At 39.6% G+C, this 25824-nt stretch overlaps 2 protein-coding genes across 13 annotated transcripts in view; one reads left to right on the top strand and one right to left on the bottom strand.

The window, feature by feature from the left end:
* Window positions 1-25824, top strand: part of TMA16 (translation machinery associated 16 homolog) — an 84782-nt gene that overhangs the window by 32353 nt on the left and 26605 nt on the right. The gene's annotated exons all lie outside the window — the stretch shown is intronic.
* The window catches only part of MARCHF1 (membrane associated ring-CH-type finger 1), an 874367-nt gene continuing 853282 nt past the window's right edge, over window positions 4740-25824 (bottom strand). For 9 of the 11 annotated variants that reach the window (XM_045463907.1, XM_045463928.1, XM_045463961.1 and 6 more), the window contains 2 exons: window positions 17358-17505; window positions 4740-5457 (listed from right to left, as the gene is read on the bottom strand). In XM_045463907.1, coding sequence (XP_045319863.1) covers window positions 5159-5457; window positions 17358-17505 — 447 coding nt within the window. In that variant the 3' untranslated portion in view covers window positions 4740-5158. Of the gene's footprint in view, window positions 5458-7858; window positions 7931-17357; window positions 17506-25824 lie in introns of all 11 variants that reach the window. The other 2 variants (XM_045463942.1, XM_045463950.1) reach the window with 2 other exon arrangements.

Here is a 25824-nt window from a genome sequence, read left to right as displayed (position 1 = left end):
TATGCCTCCCTGTCTCCCAGAGAAGCCGTGAGACAGTTGTCCTTGCCTCCAGATTTTGATGAAGTATGAGACTTTCCATTTTGAGTCCCTTTAGGGCATAGCTGCAGGCCACAAAGTTGCTTAGCTACAACATGGAATTAGTATCTCAGCAACAAGGTGCCCCACCCCTTCTGTTGCATTATAATGTCCTCTTTCATGTCTCATGCCCCCTCTTTTTGTCTTTTCTTGGGACAGGACTCATGGGGCTACTGGTGGTTTGTCTTTCTTCTGCTATCACTGTAAGTAATAAACTTTGTGACCCTAACAAGGGCTTGCTGTTTCTACGGTAGCTGAATCTTGCTTGGCAACCACTTGGGACTTTGGTTATTGTTCCCATTGCCTGCATTGCCCTTTCCCTGAGTTCCAAGTATTTCTTCCCATTCTCTTGCTTCCTTTGGTATCTCTATCACATCTCCCAGTTTTAGGACCATTAGCTGAACACACAGTGACAATGACTTGTGATCCAGGAGTATTTGTTGTAATTCAGGAGGTGCGAGAAGACTTTAAGTGGATATCCAATGAGGCAGAATGAGCACATACAATTAGTCTACCAGAATGACCTGGAGGTGGCCTTGGGCTAGGCAGTCGGTTTACCCTGAATTCAGGTTTAGAAGTTGGGGCTTTGGAGAGAGACATTTTCTTCTCTTACCAGCAAACATCATAGATTAGAAATTGATTCCATAGTCTTTCTCCTATTATTTAGTATGTATGAAATTATCTAAATTTACTATTTTATTATGTCTGAGTAGACAAATGCTGTTAAATTCTTTGGTATATCCAAGCCTTATTTATGAGACAGTCCTTTCTTTACATTATGATTTTTCTTCTAGGGGTTTTGCTGTTTTGTTTTTTTTTAACAGGTTTTGAAAATCTGTTTAGATTATTTCTATTGGTTTTCCCCTGTTAATGCACCTCTTTATTCCTTTCTGTAATATCAGGGTGAATCCGCCTGTGTTGGCTTTAAAGTAACTATGAATCTGTTCAGAAGCTGCTTAAACATCCAGACTGTTATAAAATCTTAAGAACTCAAGATTTTTTGAATGTTGCAGATACAAACCTGCAGAAATCCTGGTAAATTAGGCAAAGAGTACAGAAACCACAACAAAAATTTAGGTCACTTGTTTAATATACAAAGTCTTTCTTTCACAGATAATTATTTTCTTTTCCTTAATTCATCTCAGTACACATTATTCACAAAACAGTAAGTTGTTAATGCAAGAGAATTAGGTAAAACCAAAAAAGTACAAATGCTCAATCTCAAAAATTGCACACAGTTAAAATAATTTTTCCTCGTTTGTTTTAAATGTGATATCCAATTTCAAAATGGGCTTCAGATTTGGAGGAAACATTGCAGCCCAAAATAACAGCACTTCCTTTCAGCTGTATTGATATGTAAAATAGCACCTTTGGGCTGACTTAAGAAAAAAAAGTTTTTATCTTTCTTAATTAAAGTGTAAGTCTTTCACAATTATTATATAACAACTACAATAATGAATAATAAGTTTAAAGAGCTCTACTTTGTTCCGAAATATTCATTGGCAAGGTAAGGAAAGGTAAACTGTCAGTCAAATGGAATAATCTTCCCCACCACACCCCCTTGGCAATTACAGTCTCTTAATGATGTCATTGCTCTAATGAGCTAATTTTCCAGCCAAACAGTAGATGTTTTAGGGGTACCCAGGGACCTTTTGCAAAACAAAATAAACGAGGCTATCTCTGGGGCAATAATCACATGTAATAGCAGCTCAGAGTGAGATTCAAGCCGGGGATATTTTAAAACACTTCTTCAATATACACCTAACTTCAGTGTCTCCACTGCTATATCCCAGGTTGATGGGATCATTTTTGTTTGGATTTTTTTTTCATTTTTGTTTTACTTGTGTTTGTTCTCAAGCTTAATTGCCTTTTGGACTTCACTCTTTAAAAAAATAACTGGAATTTCATTCCTTTACAATTCAATCTTTGATACAATGAAAGTGAGAGTTCTTTTAAAAATTAACAGTGTAAATGTCTGTAGTTTATGGTATTGATACTACCAAATGCATGATTATAAAAAGCCAAGATTTTTAACAGAATTGTGTTGCCATTCTTCAATTTCAGTCCTTTGTTTCAATTCCGTTTTTTTACATGAGCAGGAAAACATGCTTCAAAAAAACTGTCAGCCTGGAGAGTAGTTTTTGAAGGGTATATCCAGTCCACAACAGTATTGTCACAAAGCCAAATCCTTTCACTGAAAGGGCAGTTGCCACACACAATATGAAAGGAAATCAACATTAGGTTTTAAATGCATGTAATTATTTCAGATTGTTTGAACTATAAACAGCCATTGTAGGAAAACTTTGTAAAAGATTTAAATTCGGGAGTTCAGGGTTTATATATGAAGTTCAGAAGAATAATAGCAGAATAAAACGCTGACTGTTAACCTTCTAGGGAGCTATATGTATTATTATATTCTCATTACAAGAAAGTCAAGGCTTTTGTAAGTTAATTTTGAGAATTTAGGTATGATCTTAAAACACTATGTCGTATTTTCTTGTTAAGACAGTAATGCTGATCTTTTCATTCTAGAAATGTTTTCTTAGTGTTAGGTGTGACCCTTAATAAACAAGGCCTATTAGCCAGTCCTCTCCCATTGAGAAATGAGCTATGCATTTACCAATCTTTAGATTTGTACAGAATTTAAATAGTATTTTTGGTGGTAATTAAAGTAAATAATCATTTTCCTTCCAGAGCAGACAAAAGAGATAACATTTCATTGCTTGCTGGTGACAGATTCCCTCCCACTTCCTCCCCCACCCCCCCCAGGGAATATATGTAAACAACTTGTTCCCATTGCTAAACTCCTGGAGAAATGGATTAGTAAAAAGCTTAGGACAATTAACAGAAAAATTGAATCAAGGTTAATCTATTGGGTGATAGGCCATGGTTAAATCACCCAAAGCTTCTATTCATGAGTATTTATCTTAAAACTTTAAAATAGAAATTTAAGAGGAAGTTAATACAAATTTTAGTCTGTTTAAAGTTCATTAATTTTTTATTACACCACTTTTGCCCTTATTTGTGCAGAAATTTTGGTACACTTTCGTTAACTTCAACTGGGTCTTCCCTGTGCCTTTATTCCATACCCTCCATAACAAGTTTTAAGAAAGATGTTTTAAACCTTTTGTTTCCTGACTGACCAAAAACCTTACCACTTTTCTCATGTACATACATGAAATCACACACACACACCACACACACACACACACACACACACACGACATTGTTTACCTTTTCTTTATTTCTAGGAATTGGGACTATTTGGACTAAGGGTCAGCCACTACTAATATTCATATCTTTCTCCTCATTAAAAGGTTATTTCCTTTTCCTTTCTTGTATGATAATCCGTGAAGAACAAGCACACTGATAATTACAAAGTGCATCGATGTGATACCCAGGTTTGTGCAATGCGATACCCATGCTTTGGTCCTTACGGCCATCACAGTTGCCTTTTCACAATAATAAATATGACAGCTAACAAAAATAAATCACCTTTTAAAATGTAGAACCTCTTTCTTTGACAGGTCACTACATCTATAATCATTAATCTAGCTCACTGCAGAATCTATCATCCACGCTTCAGTTTTACATGAATATGCAAGGAGCACGATAATCAGCTGCACATCAAACCTCAACAACTCAGTTTATTACTTATCACAAAATCTATTCAGTATCTTTACTTCCCAGCTGAGCAGGGAAATGCTGTCAGCTTTTTCAAACAGAGTCTAAATGCTTAGTCATAACTACTCCTCTGTCAAGTTGATACCACATGTGGATTAAAAAAAAAACTTACACATTTGACCTAAGAAAAATATTTAATTTCTGTTTCCCTATCATCTGTGCTTCATAGTAGCAAACAAGCTAATTTCAGAACTTTGCCACAGATCATTTCATCCTTCCCTACTTTTTTTTTTTTTTTTTCTTACCTTTTAGAGAAATGGTAAGTTCACCTAACTCAGGATGTTTAATTTGATGAATGTAAGTGCTTAATAAAACTGTAATATTTGAGAGACTCTGAATAAAAGAATGAATTGAGCTGTTGTTTTTAAATATTCAACTGTTCGATGAAGCAGAGGTCCTGCCTCTAATTTTAGGGCTGTGCTATCCAGTACAGTTAATTCAAATGAAGATACGTTGTAAAGACAAAATACTGGATTTTGAAGACTTGGTTCGTAAGAAAAAGATGTAAAATATCTCAATTTTAATACTGATGACATGTTGAAATGATATATAGTGTTAAATATAAACATTTCATTTAGTTTTCCTTTTTCTAATGGGGCTGCTAGAAAGTTTAAAATGTATGCATATGATATGTCCTGCGTTTGTGGCTCACATTATATATCTGTTGGACAACACTGTTTTAAGAGGGACGAGATAAAATATAGAGCCTGATAGTTGATTTCAACTTCTGTAGGTATTTAACAGTGCTAATTACACCCAAAAACCTCTGAAAATCTTTTGCTCATGACTTAAACATAATTCTAAGTATTGATCTCTTCAAATGTGTATTGCATCTATTTTAAAAACATGCATCTGTTAAAACAACTGGACTCCACTATAGCCATAAAAATCTGTTAGCCGTCCAAAGTATAAATATCAAAATATGCATCCTCCAAGTTTGCTTCTGATATGACGTAAGGATAATGTAGACAATTTCAAGCTTAAAACCAAGTATGTTTCTTATTTCTGGATGAAAGAGTTAACATTACAAGGCCTTAGAAGAAATACACATTGCAATTCAAGTCTGTATTCTTAAACTTTGTCCTGCTATCGTGAAGATGCATGTGTCCGTGTAGTCTTTCGTCATTGCCTGAAAGCATCCCTCGCTCCATTGGTTCTTAATTGTCTTAGAAATCACCTCTAGCAAATTTTTCACATTTCTGTATCACCCTTTGGACTGCTTCATGGGATCCTGGTCATCGGTGCCTTTTGGTCCTTTCCTTTTTTGAGCAAAGTAAGGAAGAATGAGTCAGTAGGAGAAAGGAGAAGATAAAGGAGTGAATAATTCAGGATCACTTCTGTCATTTGTAGTGGCTAAGGGCTAGAAAGATACCCTTCAGTGAAGAAACTCCCAACTGTGTCACACCGGGATGACCTCAGGGGGGCCTCCCTCTGCAGATGGCAGTGAATTTGTACCCGTTTGTGATACAGGCACCACCACAGCATCTTTGATGTCCGTGTTTATGTTACACGAGAAATTCTTCTCCTGCTTTTTGGCAGTGTCTGGGCAATTTTGCACAAAGATCACACGGTTGTAGGCCTTCAGCCTGCGCCATAACTGAACGTAGACTTTACACTGTACGTACATGAAGACAAGACCTCCCGTGAAGCCAATAGCCACCACAACCAGTTTTGTCCAAAATGGCCATTCAAGAACACCTTTGAAATAAAAAAGAGAATGTTATCACCGAGTTGTTATCAATGGACTTGGTAATTTTTTTTCTATGACTCCTTCAAAAGACCATGCCTGCCTACTAAATTTTGTGGATAAGAAATATATTGTTAACAGACAGTAAAATTCTAACCAGAATTGCTTAATTGCTTTCAACTCTTTTAAAGGTACTGTTGAAAGTCTACATGAAGGAGCTCACCTACCACTATAATGGTCTTATTTCTCCTTATAGCATCAAGTATGTGACATTAGACTTTAGATACTTACTTTGACATTTAATCCTTATAGTGAACATACTAAGTGAAAGAGTCAGTTTAAAATTCTTTTAAAGGATTTTACCTTACCTAAAACCTTAAAAGGTCCACCTTAAAATCTTTTAAAGGTAAAGTAATAGGTACTTTTATAGGATTGTACATTCAGGTCCCCCTCCCCACCCTCATTCCCTTTAAAATTAAATAAAAAATGTGAAAGAAGCTGTCACATCTCACCAGAAACAATTCCTGAGTAAAGGCATGCATAAAATTTAGTGTTTGTCATTTTTGTTTCATAAGTCTTTGTCGCTGAGAACCACTTTCTTACATATCAATATTTTCCCTTAATTTCTACCATCATAACTACAAACTGTCTTTCACAATTTTTAAAACTATTTCACAAGAGTTTCTGTAGCTACAACAATATTATGAATGTTAAATACATGACAGTCAGGAGTCCGTCTCTTGCCAACATCAGTATGTGTGGAGGGTGTAATAGCCATCTACGTTCCTGTGAAAGGCTTTAGTATGTTGGGCCAGGAAGAGTTGGTTAGAAATCCTAGTTTATGAGAATTTCTGATTCTATTTTGGGTTTTTATTTACTTATACCAATGGATAGAGTTATAAGAAGTCCTACCTATATTTTGTAACAGTGACATATGCTTTATGCTTCTGTAAGAAAACAGACACAAGGGCTTGTTCAGCTCTTACCTTAGGTCTACCTATGCAAGGAGAACAATCATCTGACACACAGACCGAGGGGTAGACCAGTGGTTCTCAACAGGGGCAAGTTTTGTTTCCCAGGGGACATTGGGAATGTCTGCAGATACTGTTTATTGTTACACCTGGTGTTGGGGTGGGGTGCTACTGACTTTTAGTAAATAGAGGCCACAAATGCTGCATAAACATCCTATAGTGTGTAGGATAGCACCCCCCCCCCCAACGAAGAATTATCTAGCCCAAAATGTCAGTAGTGCTGAGGTTGAGAATTCGTGTAGAAGATAATCATTTAAGCTTCTTAATTGCAGGGAGGATTCAGTATGCAGATCAGACATCTTGAAGTTCTCCAAATTTAGAAAGATTTTTGCTCTTGGCTACTATATTGATCTGTAGTTTCTATGTGTTTGGAATGTTTTAACCACAGACAAGCTGGAGAAGATGTGCTTTATCTCCCATTTGGGGGGAAGTCCCCATAGGTTACATCTAACTTTCCCCTCTGTTTGCTAAATCAAACTACCAGCTGTTCTAAGAGTCTGGAGATTTTCCATTTCTGAGGCTTTGTCCATGATATTTCTTCTCTCGGTTTTCCTTCTGTACTTCTGCATGTCTACTGTTCCACAAAAGCCAACTAAGAAGTAATTTCCAGCTGGAAATAAACCCGCATTCTTCCAGTTTCATGTTATTTCTTCCACTTGTGGCATGTGTTAACTTTCTAACAAGTTATTTTTACTTTGGTACACCATAATCTTGTCAAGCACAGAATTTATGTCTGGTTGGTCTTAATTTTCCACAGTGCCTTGCTCAGTAGATATTTCAAGGATGAATGAAAGCTTTTGAAGTTCCAACTTGGATTGCTTTGCCTCAGTCTTTTTAACATAACCAGAGGTGACAGCCTTTCTTCACTTGTCCATGAAGCCCTGCTTTCATTGGTGGATAATCTGAAGAATCCACTCTTGTCCTACCTCTCCTTCCTGAAATAATGGCTGGAACCCATAATATACTTGAGAATCTGGGCCATTTTCTCTAATTCTGGGAGATAGTCTGGTTCTTCCACTTTCTTTCACAATGTTCTCTGAATTGATTTTGTCTCCTCCAGTCATTTCCTTCGTATGTTTGGGAAGTCAGGGCTCCCAGTACATCCATCAACAGTTTAGAGTGTGCAATATCCCCCTACCCTACATCCAGAAGTCATTTGGATACAAACCCACTGTCCACGTGACATCTTCTCTCAGAGACAGCCTGATCTTTCTCTTTGGTTTTGACTAAGTGGGCAAGATTTTTGTTTTCTATAAAGATATTATTGAGCAGTTATAAGATTTTACCTTGGAAAATTCACCTAAAGGACATTGTGAGAGGAGATAATAACATGGGGCTAAGTGAATTTCCAAGAATGTTTCCATTGGCAAGATGTATTTACCTCCTTTTATCGAGACTTAGTAATTTGTCTTCATGCTCAACCTTGTTGGACTCCTCAGTTCTATGGTGTCTTCTGTAAAGAAGAAAGAATGTACACAATAAGGGTGGTAGAAAAGTGAAGGCACAAAGTCTTGTTCCTTGTGGATCCTTTGTGTAAACAAGTAATTCTTGGTCCTCACTAATATATATTTGAAGCTGGAACCTGAACTTGGAAATGCCAAGAGCTCAAAGTTGTTTCTACCTGCCAGTTTGGAAGAGGAATTTGAAATTCAACTTGAGGCAATTCAACCATCTGTTCATTTCTCTGAAGCCCAAGGATCTATCTGTAGTTTTGCCTTTGTGCTTGGGATCTTTCTTCAGAAATTTCTGTAGGCTTAGGAATAAACTCTCTGTATCCCTACCTTTCTAATGTTACCTTTTAAACATTAACAGGAAACTTGCTTGGCAATTCTTGGGTAAGAATTGGAGGAGCTTGGAAGAGCAGATGTTCTGTCCACAACCATTTTCTAAGGAAATGGAAGTCTTCTCTTGTCCCCTATAATAGGTAAACCTGACTCATTCACTGTCCATATTGTCATGCCAATCCTCCACGAATGGCCAGTACATTCTCAAGCAATCTCAACATATGATTATTAAATTCTTCCAGGCCTCCTCTTTTTTTTTTTTTTAATTTTCTTCTTTATTTTTAAAAATTTACATCCAAATTAGCATATAGTGAAACAACGATTTCAGGAGTAGATTCCTTAATGCCCCTTACCCATTTAGCCCATCCCCCTTCCCACAATCCCTCCAGCAACCCTGTTTGTTCTCCATATTTATGAGTCTCTTCTGTTTTGTCCCCCTTCCTGTTTTTATATTATGTTTCCCTTCCCTTATGTTCATCTGTTTTGTCTCTTGTCCTCATATGAGTGAAGTCATGATTTTTGTCTTTCTCTAATTTCACTTAGCATAATACCCTCCAGATGCATCCACGTAGTTGCAAATGGCAAGATTTCATGCTTTTTGATTGCCGAGTAATACTCCATTGTGTGTGTGTGTGTGTGTGTGTGTGTGTGTACATATATATACCACCTCTTCTTTATCCATTCATCCATCGATGGACATTTGGGCTCTTTCCATACTTTGGCTATTGTTGATAGTGCTAATATAAACATGGGGGTGCATGTGTCCCTAAGAAACAGCACACCTGTATCTCATGGGTAAATGTCCAGTCCTCCTTTCTGTAAGGGCATGTGTATGATGCAGTACTGGAGGGCCAGCCAAACAACCAACATGCTAGTAGGTCTTCTGTGAAAGGCTTAAGGTGGTCTGTAGATTCGTCCTGGGTTATGGTATTGAAGATTTTGCATAGTAGAGTTTGATGAATGTGTCGTGCTACCAGAGCCACAGAAATCAGCCCACAATCTGTAGGGAAATTTATATTTAAAGAGCAAATAAAAGCACTCTAGACAAAGAAAAGCAAATGGGCCTTTCAGCTCATCATAGACTCTTGGGAATCTGAGTCTGTGCAAGATTTTTCTAGCAAGCCAGAGAGGAAAACTGGGGACTCTAGGTAAAGTTCTATAAATACTTGAATAAAAATAAAAATGAATGAAAGAATAAAATTTATAAATTATTTTCTCACATAAAAAGGTCTTTCAGATATTCCTCACTCTATTCTCCATTGGGGTTGGGTAAGTAGACATGGATTGGGACTATTTAAAGCCATTTCCCCTTCAGGAACCTGAGACTAGAATTTATTGATCAACAGGACCACTGCCACTGACCATCTCTTACCTTCTTTATAATCACTTTCTTCATCTTCACTCCCAGAAGGCCCTACTTCCTGGCTAAGAAATACCCTGATCCCAAAGGATTCAAACTTTTATTCAATTTCTTTGCAGACCAGACCCCAATAGGATGTTCCTTATTATGCTTCTCAAAGGCTGTTTTCCTGTGTAAAGTCCACACCCATTCTTAAGGATCATGAGTTTTATTCCCAAGAATCAGTCACTCCAGTCTTTATATCTTCATCTGTCCTAATTCAGAGTGCTATTTCATTTCCTTCAGGTATTGACAGCCTGTTACCTGGTATTCTCTTTGGTCTCAGTTTCCTCATCTTTAGTAGCTTGTTCAAAAATACTCCCACTTGGCCCACGTCTCCCTGTAACCGTGTCCTTGGATATCCACCCCCTCCCTCATTGACTCTGGCTGTGGCCACATGACTGGTTTGGGCCAACAGGACAATAGCAAATAGGGCACAACAGAAACTTCAAAAGTGTTCCCATTGTGTGTGTGGTTTACTCTCTTGCTACTTGTTTAAACACTGCACTTGCCATGGGAAGAAGACAGGGCCAACAGGTCCTATGTGACGAAAAACACAGCTCAGTTGTTTCTGTTATCCAACCAATTGCATGCCCATTGCCAGGCATTTGGAGGAGGCCAGCCTTGATTATACAGCAGCCAGCCAATGTGCCAGCTGTTTGTAGACACATACGTGGATGCTGCAGAGAACAGCCAGCCAGGTCCTGGCCAGGAGGAATGCCCAACCGATCTGCAGAATTGGGAGTGAAATAAATGCTTGTGGTTTCAAGTTAGTAAGTTTTGGGATAGTCTGTTATATAGCAAAAGATAACTGATATATCAGTTAAAAATGGAGATATTGGTAGTATTTACCTCACAAGGTTGCTTAGTGTGGGTTAAATGGGTAGTTCTTGACATAGAAAGTGCTATGTAAATATAAGTTATTTTTGCCATCTGGATGATTGAAATGCTACACACCTTTCACTGATAGAGTTGTAGACTAAATGCAAAGCTTTCTGGTGCCTATGACTAAGACCTAACTTCAATGGGCTTCAACCTTTAGATGTCCCATCTGGACTCCAGGGCAATGAAAACCTCCACAACTAGGAGACGAGAAAGTCCAGTTAGCTGCCAGCCAGGCCAATGGAATTAGAACTATACCTCCTCACTCTGGGCCTCTGGGCATCCTTCCCAATCGGTAATTCCCTTCATGGAGAGAAGCTCAGAAATCTCACTGTGTGTTGTTAGGAAACATTTATGCCAGACTTTCAGACCACAATGACAATGGTTTGTAAGCTGAGATGTATCCACTTTCAGACTCTTCCAGACTCATTTTCTAGCTATATTGTTTCTCTGAAAATATGTTTCTTTTAATAGAACAGGGTCACCAGCTCTCTCCACTGGAGAAACACATGCAGGGTCACCTGTAACATCTTGCTTCTTGTTCAGATTGGGTAAACCGCAGGCTCCTGGGAGGGTGTTCATAATAAAGCTGAAGATGAGGCAAATTGCTTACTTCCTCATCTTTAAAACAGTGATCCCTAAAATCTCTTCCTGCTTTTAAATTGGAATTCTCAAAGTATTCTGCATATCTTGTGAAGATCATGTAACTGGAGACACCTGGAGTGTGTCTAAAAAGGCTTTTAAAATCCCCAAACAGCAGAAGAGAACCTGTCTCATTTAACAGCTGCAGGGACAATATATATTTAGAAAAAGCATCTCATTGGTAAGTTGGGATATTTTTGGCTGGGTGCTTAGGTTATGCAGAGTTATGAAATGTGTTTGCATAAGGGTGTGTGTGAATGATGGGGCTAAGGAGATGGTTTTCTCCTTTACTTTTGTCCTGGTTGCTTCTCTCCTGTTGCTTAAATTATTAAAAAAAAAAAAAAAAAAAAAAAAAAGCTCACACATTTGTAACATTTTCCTTAACTTGTTTTAACGGTGGTATTCACTGTGAGTAAAGATAAAAATACAAAAATATATAAAAGTATGAGTATATATAAGAAATATATAAATATCGGGGCACCTGGGTGGCTCAGTCTAAGCGTTCAACTCTTGATTTCCACTCAGGTCATGATCTCCCGGTCCGTGAGATGGAGCCCCATGGCTTGGCTCTTCTCTGACAGCATGGAGCCTGCTTGGGATTCTCTCTCTCTCCCTCTCTCTCTGCCTCTCCCCTGCTTACCTTCTCTCCTCTCTCTCAAAATAAATAAACATTAAAAAAAGGAATATATAAATATATACAAATTATACAAATATATATGTGTGGTATTTGTATAAACACGATGTTTCCATTTATCTGATGCAAGGTCAAGTTCATAGTATCTTTGAAAAATGTATCAGAAAGCACCTTTGAAGGGTATTCAGTACAACTTCGTTTTTCAGATGAGGAATCTGAGCTTCAGAGTGACTATTTTATTCAGCGTAACTGGTCCGCGACCAAGGGCAGAACTAGAAGCCTGGGCTTCTGACACGTAGCTCAAGTCAGTGTTTATCATCTTTGGGTTATTAACAATAACAGTGCATACACTCACTTTAAAAAGGAATGCTTAAACAGCAGTGCTCAAATGGAAAATATATGGATTGCTGGGAAGTGATTTTTAACACCCACTCGAAGCAGATGTTAACAGCTAACGAGTATGGCACAGCCATCGTGCCTGTCTGCTGGGATCAGCCACAGCTGGCAACATTTTTTGAACCTCTACTCATATTAAATCCTCTCTGAATAATGAAGCATGGCCCCTGCCCTGGAGATGCTTAGAGGCTCACAAGTGGGGCAGGCATGAAAAAAAAAAAATTCGATTTGTTATGCTAGCCCCTTGTGGTGTACACATTTACATAGTTCTAGGGCGAGATTAAAATTTGCACCTGCCATATGATTTCACTTCTGTGTGGAATCTAAAACACAACAAGCAAAACAAACTGAAAACAGAAAATAGACTCTGGACTCATAGATACAGAGAACTGTGGTTGCCAGAGGGGAGGGGGTGGGAGAAAGGTGAAATAGGCGAACGGAGGTATAAACCTCCAGTTATAAGTAAATCATGGGGTGAAAAGTACAGCATAGGGAACACAACCAGATTGTAACAGCTCAGTGTGGTGACAGATGGTGACCACACTCAACTACGGTGAGCATTCTGTAATGTATACAGTTGTCCAATCTCTATGTCGTACACCTGAAACTAATATTGTATATCGGCTATATCCTTCATTAAAAAAAATACTCTGCACCTACTGTCTCTCTAATAGTATAAATTGTTGTGTTTTCCTGGTCTGTATTTTTGTGTTTTGTTTTCAACACACAAACAGTATACTGAAACATTTTTCTAGAATATGTAAAGATAAGGCAGGAGGACGTTGTTCCCCCAAATTAGAGTTAGTAATGGGTGATTGTGTTAAAAGTTTCGAGTACCAAGTCTTTGATTTTTTTTTTTTTGTCATTAAAGGCAACAGAGAGAGAAGAGAGAGAGCTATCTGGGGCACCAGGCTTATTTAATCTAAAAGAACAACCATTAAAAACACATGAAGGATTTTTTTTTTCCCTTTCAGTATTGTTATTACAGTTCAAAGAATTTTGCTGTTTTACATTCAACCTCAGTTCGGGTTGAAGAAGAACAATTTGTTCCTCTTCCAATATTTTTGAAGGTTTTCGAAATGGATTTAAAATATTTTGACTTTTAAATTTTGCAGTTTTTTCAGACGTTAAAAGTAAATTCAGGCTCAGCACTCACAGTCCCAATGCCAAAGGGAGATTAAAATAATAACAACTCATACAGATGCCCACACTACCTACAAATGTGTACTTTGGGAAGTCAGGCTTTAAATACAATCTGAACATAAGTACAGATGGTACCCTTTGCAAAAGTCACTATAGTTTCCATCTGAAATTATCCAAGTTAGGTAGGAACTGTCCCACTGGCAAGTGGGTCAGTAGGAAGTCATGGATATGGTTTCCTGATGAATATCTTGCTGACTAATTCAGAAGCTCTGAACACCAAAGATAAAAGTCATCTCATTTCCACTTGCTCTTAAGACACTGAAAATAATTTTTAAAAGTATACAGTAGAAAGCTGACCTGACCATGGACCATGTATACATATATATATATGGCCTTTGATTATCATTCAGTATTTTCTTTTGGAAATCTGAGGGACCTGAGTGATAATTCATTTGGGAGACTCTGGCCTGAAATCCTGCATCCACCCGGAACTGAGGTGGGGGGCAGGCATTTTGAAGAAAAGTTCTACAAGAAACATGAAAGGTAGGAAAGTGTGAGCATGGGGTATGAGGCACTCACACTTCATCATTCCTTCTACAACGTTGACTGGGCAGCTTTCCAGGTCCCTGACACAGTGCTCAGCCCCAGGGATATATGCCGGAGAGCGATCTGTCCTTCCCTGAGCTCAGAGTCTATTGGTGCCAGCAGACTTACAATTAAATGAGCAATTACAATAGTATGTGGTAAGTTTCCTGGTACAGCAGAGCTTCTCATCATGTCTGCAAATACCATGACATAGGGGATAATTAAATCTAAACCTCTGGGGATAAAACTCAGGTTTTGTAGGGTACAGAAACTCCACAGGTAATTCAAATATGCAATCAAAACGGAGTAAGCGGTTAAGTGCAGGATGCTAGGTGAGCACGTTTCTCAATGCTTGGTATCAGAATCACCTGTTGGCTTCTTAAGCACAGCCCTACTGGGCTCTGTCCTCAGAATTTCTGGTCCATAGGTCTGGGGTGCAGAGAGGCCAAGAATTTGCATTTCTAACAACTGCCCAGGTGCTGTTAATGCTATCAGTCCCAGGAACCATTTTGAGAACCACTATGGTAGTAACAATTGTTCTAGCCCAGGTTGCTGAACCAGGTGTCCCAGAGGAAGTGATATTTAAGGCAACCTGCAAAGGCTGAGTGGGAGTTGAGCGGTGTGAGAACACAGAAGTGTTTGAATGTGTGGTGGACAGAAGCTGGAGGAAGGTTTCATGTAGAGGGAAAAGCTGAGCAAAGGTCTAGAGCCCCATTTGTGGGGCTGAACGAATGTTCAGAATAATTGGCTACAACCAGGTCATGGTGGGGGCAGGGAGGGGGCAATTTAGTCACATTAAAGAGTTTGGGATATATTTTAAGAGTAATGGCTAAGTAGGGATAGGATGTGATCAGATGTGTGTTTTGTAAATTTGCAATGAATACCTTATTGGGCATGGGTTAAAGGTGGGCAGAACTGGAGAAGGTCTAGTAAAGATGCTGTTGCAGTGTTCAAGTAAAAGGATAGTTTGCACAAGGATGAGGGCAGTCAGGAAAGAGAGACAGGGACAGATTCCAGAGACCAATGAGGCAGAATAATAGGATTTGGTGATTGACTGAAGGCAGAAGTTGGGGAGAGGGAGAGGAGAAATGACAGTCCAAATGGATTTGGTAACAGGTGTTTGTAGTAATGCCTTTCCCACAGGTGTTAGGGTGGACAGTGGTAGTGGATTAAAAGTTTGGACACATTGAGTTTGGGGTGCTTGGAAGACGTTTAAATGGAGACGTTCAGGAGGTCGATGCCTGATCTGGAGTGCAGCATGAGCTGGAGATAAATTTGGAGCTTGGTTCTCAGCATAGCAATGACAAGCGAAGGCATAAGGGTATCCAGGAGCACTGGAGAATGAGCAGGCAGAGTGAGATCAATGGAAGGAAGCTTGGGGCCAAGGGTTTCTTGGGTTCTGGAGACTTTGGTTGGCTGAAGTTGAGATAGTCCTGTTCATTGTAGGAGAAATGATCACTGTTCACTCACTTGTCTCAGAAGTGGGATTGAGTAAATGAATGTAAGGGAGAGGTTCTAGACTGTCTGTATATGGGTGACACAAGATTGCTTCTTCTCATTTTGTCCAGGACAGGTGCTCATAATCTTCCTTCCCTCTCATGTGGCCAGAGGAGAACAGGAGGACTGCTGGTATCATGGTGACTGCTGGGAGAAGGCAGGGCTACACTGGGGCCGATCTATGATTCTCAAACACTGAACTCTAAATCAGACATCTACAACTATTTATCCCTGGCTGTTAGGGCTGCCCTTGATCGCTAGGAAAACACTTGAGTCTAAAGATCTTATACCGGGGTGTGCTAAGGTGAGGGTGGTGGTGGGGTGCCTCGTTGTTGTTCTATACATACATGACTGCTGTGTATGGCACACTTTCTGTTACTTAGCTTGGGCCGGTACCTGTAAGTATAGGGGGCGTGGGTTAAAAAAAAAAAAAAGAAAAAGTCCTATCCTCAGGAAACTTATTCCAGGGATGTAACAGGCATTTTTTAAAAATCCAGTATCTCAGGAGTAATGCATAATGTAGTTGTAAACAGTCTAGTCTGGTATACACTGTAAATATTACTGTCATATGGAGCTGAAACACAAACACAACCTGCCCCGACCCGTTTTCCTAGCCACCACATCGCCGCGCAGCAGGCGGGTCCTCACAGTCCCTTCCTCCCCAGCCGCTTCTCCAGCGCCCAGAGCTCGCGCTGGTGCTCCCTGCTGCCACCGAGCGGGCAAGCGTGAGAATGGCACATTGCTCCTGCCGTTAGGAACCCAAAGAAAGGCAGAAATAACAGAACTTTTGCTTTTAATATTCTTTTCCTTCTTCTTTCTTTCCCTCACTTGCTCTCCCTAACTTCCTGTCACCTTTTTATTTCTTTCAGTTTCTTTGAGGGAAGCAATAGGCATTTTTGAGAATACTACAAACTTACAGTGTTATCATCTGAACAATTTCTCTTTTTAAATTCACCAGTGGCTTAATATTGTGTGTTTGTTTGTTTGTTTCAAGGGTTGATGGTGGGGGTGGTTCTGGGAATATTTCTCATTGTTTTACCAGCTATGATTTATGCCATATGCGGAAGCTGGTAGAGCCTGATGAGAAATGGAGCTGAGTACATTCAGAAGTGAAAATAAACAGTCTACTTTTTATTCTGCTTTAAATGACCTATCTTTTTCAGATCCTAGAATCTGCCTTAATGATTTTTTAAACAGCTTTCTTTGTAGGCTTGACACCACCCTTCACAATTAAACTCAGTATGGCTAAAATTTCAAACCATAGCGCTAATCTACTCCTATCAAATTATATGGTACTAATTAATAAGGTATATTCATGTTTTAAAAGAAGCAATGACTATAGTGAATTAAATTAAATGAAAAAACTTCCATTTTCACAACTGTTTGCTTTTTCACATCAGGCAGAACATGATTTAAAAAAAATTTTTTTTAATGTTTATTCATTTTTGAGAGAGAGAGTGCAAGCAGGGGTGGGGCAGAGAGAGAGGGAGACACAGAATCTGAAGCAGGCTCCAGGATCTGAGCTGTCAGCACAGAGTCTGATGTGGGGCTTGAACTCACAAGCCATGAATGAGTTCATGACCTGAGCTGAAGTCAGACACTTAACTGAGCCACCCAGGCTCCCTAGGCAGAACATGATTCTTAATCAGTTCCTGAAAAGCCTGAAGTGATGTATGCCATCTATATATTTCTCTTTACCAATGTTTATATGGACTTGATAAATTTCGTACCTCAGCGTGGGACCCTAGGCATTCAATCAGAGTATTTATAACATAACTGGAGATGACTTAATTGCCAGTACTGGTTTTTGCTAGCTTATCACACATGAAGACCTAACAGGGGAAATAGCTTCCATACCCACCTCTGATGTCATCAGAGAAACCAATAGGAGGAAAAAAGAAAAGAGACATGCTCTTACCATTATCATTGCCTTGCTTGATTTCTTCCGCTGTCCGATCTATTAATACATACAAAGACCAAACCACACAGGTGATCGCGATTACGTGGAATGTGACAGAGCAGAATATTTTCCTCCTTTCGCTGGTGGTCATCTGTAGTTTCTCCCACTGCAATTGTAAATGAATCACTTACAATACTGAATTTCTGACTAGGAAACTTGGCCCCCCATTTATATGCCAGACATTGACCATGAATGGAGGAGAAACATAAGATATCTGCAATTTCAGATGACACGACAACATTCAAATACGTCTTTGTGTTGGGAAAGATACGAGATCATACATGGAGTTATATACAACTTAAATATATATTAAAATGAAAACAAATATTTTCCTAAACAAATTAAATCAGGTAATTTCTGTTTTGCTGGCCTGAAGTTTTCTTGTCTATAACACGGATGGGATAGTTTTACGGCTGTACAATTTTTGGAAAACATTTCCTTCAGGTTTCTGCATATCTCCCTCCTTTGTGGTACTAGATTATAAGTAGTAATAAGTAATCTCTTCACAGATTAACACATAACCGGATATAGTGTTGCATTCTCGAACGTATGTACATTAACAGGTACTCGAACGGCTGAATGGTATCTGTGAAGGTCAACGTCTGTTCACAGCCCTTTTCCGAGAGAACACATTTTATCATCTGGGCAATGGGAGAGAATCCGAGGAAGGCCCTTCAAGCACAATCTTGATTTTCTGCTACCACCACCGTCAAAATCACTGGCCCTTAGGCACACTCCTCAGGAAGTTGAGGGCTGATCCCTCTTGGGGGAGGAAGAGGACCACAATTTTTACTGTAGTAAGTTCAGGTTTGTATGAGGAAACATGTCCATTATTTACTTTGGAGAAACAGACTCAAAATTTTAATGCCTTGACGGTTACAGTATGACTTCATTTTTGTGTTAGGAATTGTGCCTTTATTTTTCGCTGCACCATTTCTAAAGGGAAATCAAATCGCTGTGATTTTTGTCACATCGATGTGCCAAACTTTGAAGAATCCGTGATTTCTTTTCCCCATTCTTATTATGCTCTTGCTAAAGCAAACTCTTTAGACCTTCAGAAGACCCCCATTCCTTTCCCACCCATCCCCACGTCCTCAGTTGAAAACAAGAGGGCATATGTTCATGCTCTGTAAGTCCTGACTCTGCCACCAGCTTTGAGACAGAAGTAAAGTTGCTTAACCTCTCTGAGCCAATCGCCTCATCTCTGTAAGATATAGATTGTGGCAGAGACTGTAACAGAGAGGTATGGGGAGAGGAACCTTCTTTTCTTCCTTTATTAACAGACTAATTCTGTGAGCCTTGGCATTGTGCCCAGCTAAAAGCTGCCTTCTGACCTTCCCTGACAGAGGTGGACAATGACTGGTTTCCATCAATGACATGAGATGACTATCTACTGGGATATTGAGTTCTTGTCTTCCTGGCACAGGAACTTCCCCTTCTTCTTTTCCTTCAGTTTTTCTTCTTTGCTACCTGGACTTCATAATTAATGGTAGGAGTCCCAACAGCTCCTTGCAAGCTCCAGGGAAAGTCTTGAGAATTGGAGAGACCTCAGCCTGATGAGCAACAGCTCCTCTCTGGATGCCCACTTTATATGCAGGGAAAATAAAGCCCTGTCTGATTAAGCTACTGTTTCTCAGAACTCTGCTACCTGCTGTCAAATGCAACCTCTGATAGAAGAGTTAAAGTGATACTTCCTAACGTGCCTTCCATTCTGACGATTAAGATCCTATAATTTCATTTTCATTCACAATACTTAACATCTGGTCATGATGCGCCAGAAAGCTTTGTAAACACTTTAGAGAAATAAGTGTTATATTTCCAAACACCATCCATTCCTCTCCTACTGGCTAGTCATCACGCAGTTTTCCTTATAAAGGGTCTGTTAGAACCAATGAAAAATTCACACTTCATCTTGTACTTTCTTTTTTGATTAAACTGTATTTTATATATTATATCAAACAAATAATGGAGAAATCTTGGTAATGCGGCTATGGGAGAACCAGATGCTTCAGTCTAGGCTCTATGTGTAATTAATCAACACTGAACTGAGAAGGTTTTCATATGTGTATCTTGGCTTTTATCTAAACTTCATACCATCTCTGTGAAAGACTGATGTTTAAAAATCTGTTTTGTCATTGATTTATTGTCACGTTAATCTGAATAACCTGTCTCATTGTAAAACAGAACGTTATCATTTGGCAATAGCATTTCGTGATTTAAGGACCGTTGTGAATTATCTTTATATCCAGTATGACCGAATAAAAACTGCCGGATGGTGCAGAAAGGCAGCTTTACACATTCACATTTCCTAAATGTTCCAAGCGGATGAAAACATGTTCAGTAACAAAATATCCCTACCAAATCAACCGTCACTTGTAAAACTGGCTTAAAAAAGAACCTTAAGAATTGTGTCTTCTTAAGTCTAAGGAGCATTTTGATGAGGTGGCTGAGAACACATTCTTCAAATTTAATGAGCTTCAAATAAAAAAAAAATATGAGTGGGGCTGACAAGGATGGACCAACTTATTTGTAAAGATTCCTTCTGGTTCCAGACAATAGAAGGTCTGAAGTTGTCACTTCCTAATCTCAGTAGCATTTTAAGGAGAAGTGAAGTGTAAAGGGACCATCAAACTTCCCTGCTTTCCTTTATAAATTCTTACAGGGACTATTCTGGAATTCATGAGACATCACAATGCAACACCACAGTGGTAAATTGGTAAATGCAATTGGTGAATGCAATACCACAGTGCCCTCTTTCTAATAATTACGTTATTGCACACAATATTCAGCACTGAGCATTAACAGAAATCAGTGTATTTTGTAAAATGTTCACCCGTATTCTTGTGTTTTCAGGTTTATATATAAAGTTTGAATACATGTTGTAAGGCTTTACAATGAGGAATGGATTGAAAGGCAAGGATAGAAATCTTTTAACAAAGCTGTCATGAGGGGCACCTGAGTGGCTCAGTGGGTTGAGTGGCCGACTTTGGCCCAGGTCATGATCTCACGGTTTGTGAGTTCAAACTCTGCATGGGACTCCCTGCTGTCAGTGCAGGGCCCCCTTCGGATCCTCTGTCCACCCCTGCCTCTCCCTGCACATGATCTGTCTCTCTCAAAAATAAACATTAAAAAAAAAAAAAAAAACAAAAAACCAAAGTTATCATGAAAGGGCTCTAACTTAATATTTGGGATGCTCAAATTGAATATCAGTGCACAAAATATTCTGTTACAGGAAAGCGATAATCTGTAGGAATGCACATAGCATTTTCACCCCCCCCCATCCACTTGTACAAAATAATGTGTGCTGATGCCCATCAGACCCCAGTCCGATGTTTACCACTGGGACCTCTCTGAAGGGGGATATCAGAGAGGAGAGCTGCCCACCCCCTCCGTCAGTGTGGCCCCTGCTCAGCAGCAGTGTGGTGTCAGCATCACTTGGGTGTTTGTTTGGGATGCAAATTCTCATGCACCACTTCTGAGACCTCTCTGCGTTGGCCTTGCCCAAAGGCACACAGAAAATACTAACGTCTGGCCCGTCACTGATGACACACAGCTCTCTGCCAGGTGAACAACCTCACCTTTGTCTTACTACCAGCAGGGACAGCAGGGTCACTGCCATTCCTCTCTAGATTATTCAGGCCTGAGTCACATATCCATCTACAAATCCCTCAGTTTTAAGACGACACATGTCTCTCCAAGGAGATTCAAGGAAGCTGGTGGAAATAAGTCAGCAGCTCCCTTTCCCTTCCTTGAGGGACAAGGGTCAGTGATACACCACAGCACACTGTCCAGCTGTCTATGACTCTTTGCACCGCCAACCCCCCCTGTCCACCCCCCGTCAGTCGCTCAGTCCTCTTTTACACTTCCAAAATGAGGGATTAGCTAATGTTGGCAAAACCAGTGTGGCAAAATCTTAGCACCTCCTATGTGGGTGGTCTTGGACCTTGCTGTCTTTGGATCTCTAGGTCTTTGGTACCCGCTTTATTGCTCTGGGCCTTTGGTCCCTTATGGAAACCCCTCAACAATGGAAATAATTGAGCAGAACTCTGTTATTCACTTAGAATTATACAACTAGATTTTTTTCTGAGGACTTCTGAATTGGAGTATAAATTGATGCATTTATACTCACATTGTTTCTGTGAAATGTTCCATTTGTGCTGGCTGAATCAAACTGTGAAGGTTTTCTAGTTTAAGTCACTTGTATTCTTATTCTGTCCTAACATATAAATTAAAAAGTACCATCCAATAAGAATGCTTTTGTAAATCTTTGTATCAGAGAAGAATAGAGGACGCTTATTTGCACACTATCAAAATACATGGGCTAAGGAATGCTTTACCAAATCCATTTCTTTTTCTTCCTTGACATAGTTTCCACTACATTTTCTAATTTTCTTAACAGCCATTGAAACTGGATTATCAGCAAAGCTACAGAATGATGGAGCAAATAACTACCACCAGGTGGCGCCAGGCCCAAACTGTACTAGTACCGAGAAAAGTGCCTTCCAGCCCACTGGTAGAGCCAGATCCAGGAGCTCCCAGCCAGCCAGCTGAGCAAGCTCTTCCTGGATATTTCAACAACCCCGCATAAATGCAAAACCACACTTAACTGTCACTCCCTGTCAGAGCACTTAAAATTTTCCGAACCGACTTACATAGTAGAGTTTTACTTCATGTGAGTAAAAATAATATCCGGGGCGTCTAAAGTTTATTACATTATCTATATGCTTTAGTAAGATATATTGTGCTAGAGGATAGTAAGTAAGCGTTCTGAGGCTTATAATATTGGTGAAGTTTCTAGAGGGTCCACTGGTATGGGACTGTGGTTCCTTCTTTTTTTTTTTTTTTTTTTAATTGAAGAATAGTTGACCCACAATGTTAGGTTAGTTCCAAGTGTGCAGTGTAGTGATTAACAAGTCCATATGGTACCCTACGCTCACCACAAGTGTAGCTACCATTTGTTACCATACAACACAATTATGACGCCATTGACTATATGCCCTATGCTGTACTTTTTATTCCTGTGACTTAGTCATTCCATAACTAAAAGCCTGTATATTCCACTCCCCTTCACCTATTTGCCCATCCCCTACCTTCTCCCTGGCGACCCTTTTCCCTCTTCTCTGTATTTATGAATCTGTTTCCTGGGGCAGTGGTTCTTTTCTTTTCTTTTTTTTAATGTTTATTATTTATTTTGAGAAGAGAGAGAGTGCAAGTGGAGAAGAGGCAGAGAGAGGGAGAGAATCCCAAGCAAGCTCTTCACTGTCAACTCAGAGCAGAGCCTGATGCAGGGCTCTAACCCAACGGTGAGATCATGACCTGAGCCTAAATCAAGAGTGGCATGCTTAATCACCCCAGCCACCCAGGCGCCCCTGGGGCAGTGGTTCTTAAAGAGTGTTCCCCAGAAGCAGCATCAACTTGGTTCTTGTTTAGTGTTCAACGAAACATGGAGGCCGTGGGGCTGAGATGGCTTTAATGCCAACACAGCCTACCTAAGCAAACCAAAATCTAAGCCTATAAATGCCTGAAGGTTCGGAAATGGAAACCTAAGGATAAACCAATCACAGTCAACTAGGCTTTGAGCTACAGCCAATCAAATTATTTCCATTCTTCCCTCCCACCCTTTCTCTGTATAGTCTCTCCGCTGGATCCTGTGGGTAAAGAGCTCCTAACACTTCTGGTTTTGTACTGCCGGATTCAAACTGAGTTTTCCTCACATAAACTCTTACAAATTTTAATATGCCTGAATTGAGTTTTAACATTAGAAATGCAATATTTTGTGCCTAACACCAGACTTACTGAATCAGAAGCTCTGGAGGTGGGGCGGTACAACCATGTTTTAACTAGCTCTCAGGTGATTCTGATGCAAGGTAGACTTTGAGCACCACCTGTCTAATGACACTTGGCAGAGTTGTATGGTGACCTCAATGATGCCTATACTAGAAGTAGCACTTGTGGGGCGCCTGGGTGGCGCAGTCGGTTAAGCGTCCGACTTCAGCCAGGTCACGATCTCGCGGTCCGTGAGTTCGAGCCCCGCGTCGGGCTCTGGGCTGATGGCTCAGAGCCTGGAGACTGTTTCCGATTCTGTGTCTCCCTCTCTCTCTGCCCCTCCCCCATTCATGCTCTGTCTCTCTCTGTCCCAAAAATAAATAAACGTTGAAAAAAAAAAAAAAAAAAAAAGAAGTAGCATTTGTCACTCCCTGTCATAAACGGATTAGTAGTTCAGGAAAGGAAAATCAACAAACCAGGTTGGTTACTTGGCTGTGATATAAGTATTTCAGGTTGAATGAAAAAAATCACAACATCAGTGAATCTGTTTGAAATAAAATAAAATCATTTGTCATTAGCTCATCAATCACTAAACAAACCATTTTGCTTTTTATTTTAATTTTCAAATTAGTGTTTAGGTACACAAAAACATATTAAAATCTAATTTCATTAGTTATAATTCAAATACTGTGGGAGAGAACCAAACAAAAGACTCTTTACACCTATGAGGCCTAACTCTTGAGAACTTAATTAACTCCCAAATTCACAGACATGACTTAGTAAATAATTTCTCTCTTAAAAATGGATTGGAGAACCCTGGAGGAAAACTGTGACCTCTTCAGGCTTTTATTTATTTATTTTTTAAATGTTTACTTATTTATTTTTGAGAGAGAAAGGGTCAAAGAGAAAGAGAGAGAGAGGGAGAGGGAGAGAGAATCCCAAGCAGGCTCTACACTGTCATTGTAGAGCCCGACATGGGGCTCAATCCCACAAACCGAGATATCATGACCTGAGCCAAAATCAAGAGCCAGACTCTTAACTGACTGAACCACTTCTTCAGGCTTTTAGTGATATTTACTACAAACCTGATGAAAGGTAGGAAACAAGAAAGCCAGGTTGAGATGTGGAGGGTGGGTAGTTAAGCTCACGGATTAGTTAAGGTGCTTATTATCTGACACAAGTCAGAAAGTATACATGATTCAAGCTGGTACATGATTCAAACTGTGTACATAGATCTCCTGGCTTTCTTAGTGGGAGCCCAGATCTCAAATGTTATATCCAGAAATTCTCTGTGCAACTACTATAATCTGAAATCAGCCTCCCCACTCGTCGCCCAGTTCTCTCTTCCACTTTTGGTCCACTGATACTAATTATTTAACATCTTTCATGCAAGGTCCAATGTGAAGGGGCATTCTATACTTTTGACTGAATGCAGCTCCTTTGTTTCTCTTGACAACAGGACAGAAGGAGATGGTCTTGCACTGCAAGAAGGGTTAGGATCTATATCCAAAAAAATTGCGAGCGCGAATAGTGAGGTATGGGCCGTGTGTCCAGATGAACCTTCAAAATCTCCACTCGAAATATACAGCATGAACAGCTACCATCTGGGGGTCATTTGAGCATGTGGTGATTTAAAGTTGGGGAAAACAGTCATAGATACCCAGCTTACGTAAAAATAATGCTGCAAGTAATTGGCCAGTCTTACTGAGACACGGTTTATACATTTTCCCACAAAGAGGAGGAACACTTGGGAACCTGGAATCAATGGCTACATCCTGCTCCTGCTCAGTCGGTCTCCTTCGGCATTTAGAGTTACTAATGGGCACTACCTGAACATGGAGGGAAGTAAGAATAAAAATTCCCAGTTCTGGGAATCTTTTATAATTAGAAGTAGTTTTCAGACTTGGCTGTGTAACAGAATCCCCTGGGGAGCTAGTTCCCAATATGCATACCCAGGCCTGGCTGAATCCAACACTGAGGAATGAGCTGTGCAATTTCACAATGTACTCTGTGTCTTCGATTCAAGGTGTCCTTGTTAAAAATGAGGGCTCTGGGTTCAAATCCTGACTCTACCACTAAGTGCTGTGTGATTGTGGGTGAGTTATTTCAATTTTCTGTCTTTCCATTTCCTTACCTATCAATCGTGATAACAATAGTACCTACTTTACAGGGTCAAGTTGAAGTGAGTTAACACACATAAGTGCAGAGCAGTTCCATGTACTTAAAAAGAATTCAATAAAGTTAGTGGCTACCCTAGCTTGGAACTTGCAGCACTGTATCCAATTAAACTTCAATTGTCTTTATCTTCTAGAGTGATGCTTCTTGTTGATAGCTGATCACCGAAGGATGAAGGAAGGATGAGCTGGGGTTTGTTCATACACAATTAAGGCAGCCAAAGCCACCCATCTCCATCTATTTTCCAAGTTCAAATAGATTTTTTTTTTTCTGAATACTGAGTCTCATAGCAGGGAAATACAGTCTGTTTTTGTTAACTATTTGTACAAAGAAGGGCAAGTGGGTAATTTACTCTGCATAAACTAGGTAGAATCATATAAAAGGCTGCACGATGAGAGCTTCTTTTCTGTTAGGATTGGAAAAAATATATCACAGGTTGCAATATATGCACCCGTACGTTTTCATTCTTTTTTGTTTGGAAATT

This window comes from Leopardus geoffroyi, chromosome B1, assembly GCF_018350155.1.
Source record: "Leopardus geoffroyi isolate Oge1 chromosome B1, O.geoffroyi_Oge1_pat1.0, whole genome shotgun sequence".
Lineage (NCBI taxonomy): Eukaryota > Metazoa > Chordata > Mammalia > Carnivora > Felidae > Leopardus > Leopardus geoffroyi.
Note: the sequence above shows the minus strand (reverse complement) of the source record. Positions and strands in the feature narration are given on the sequence as shown.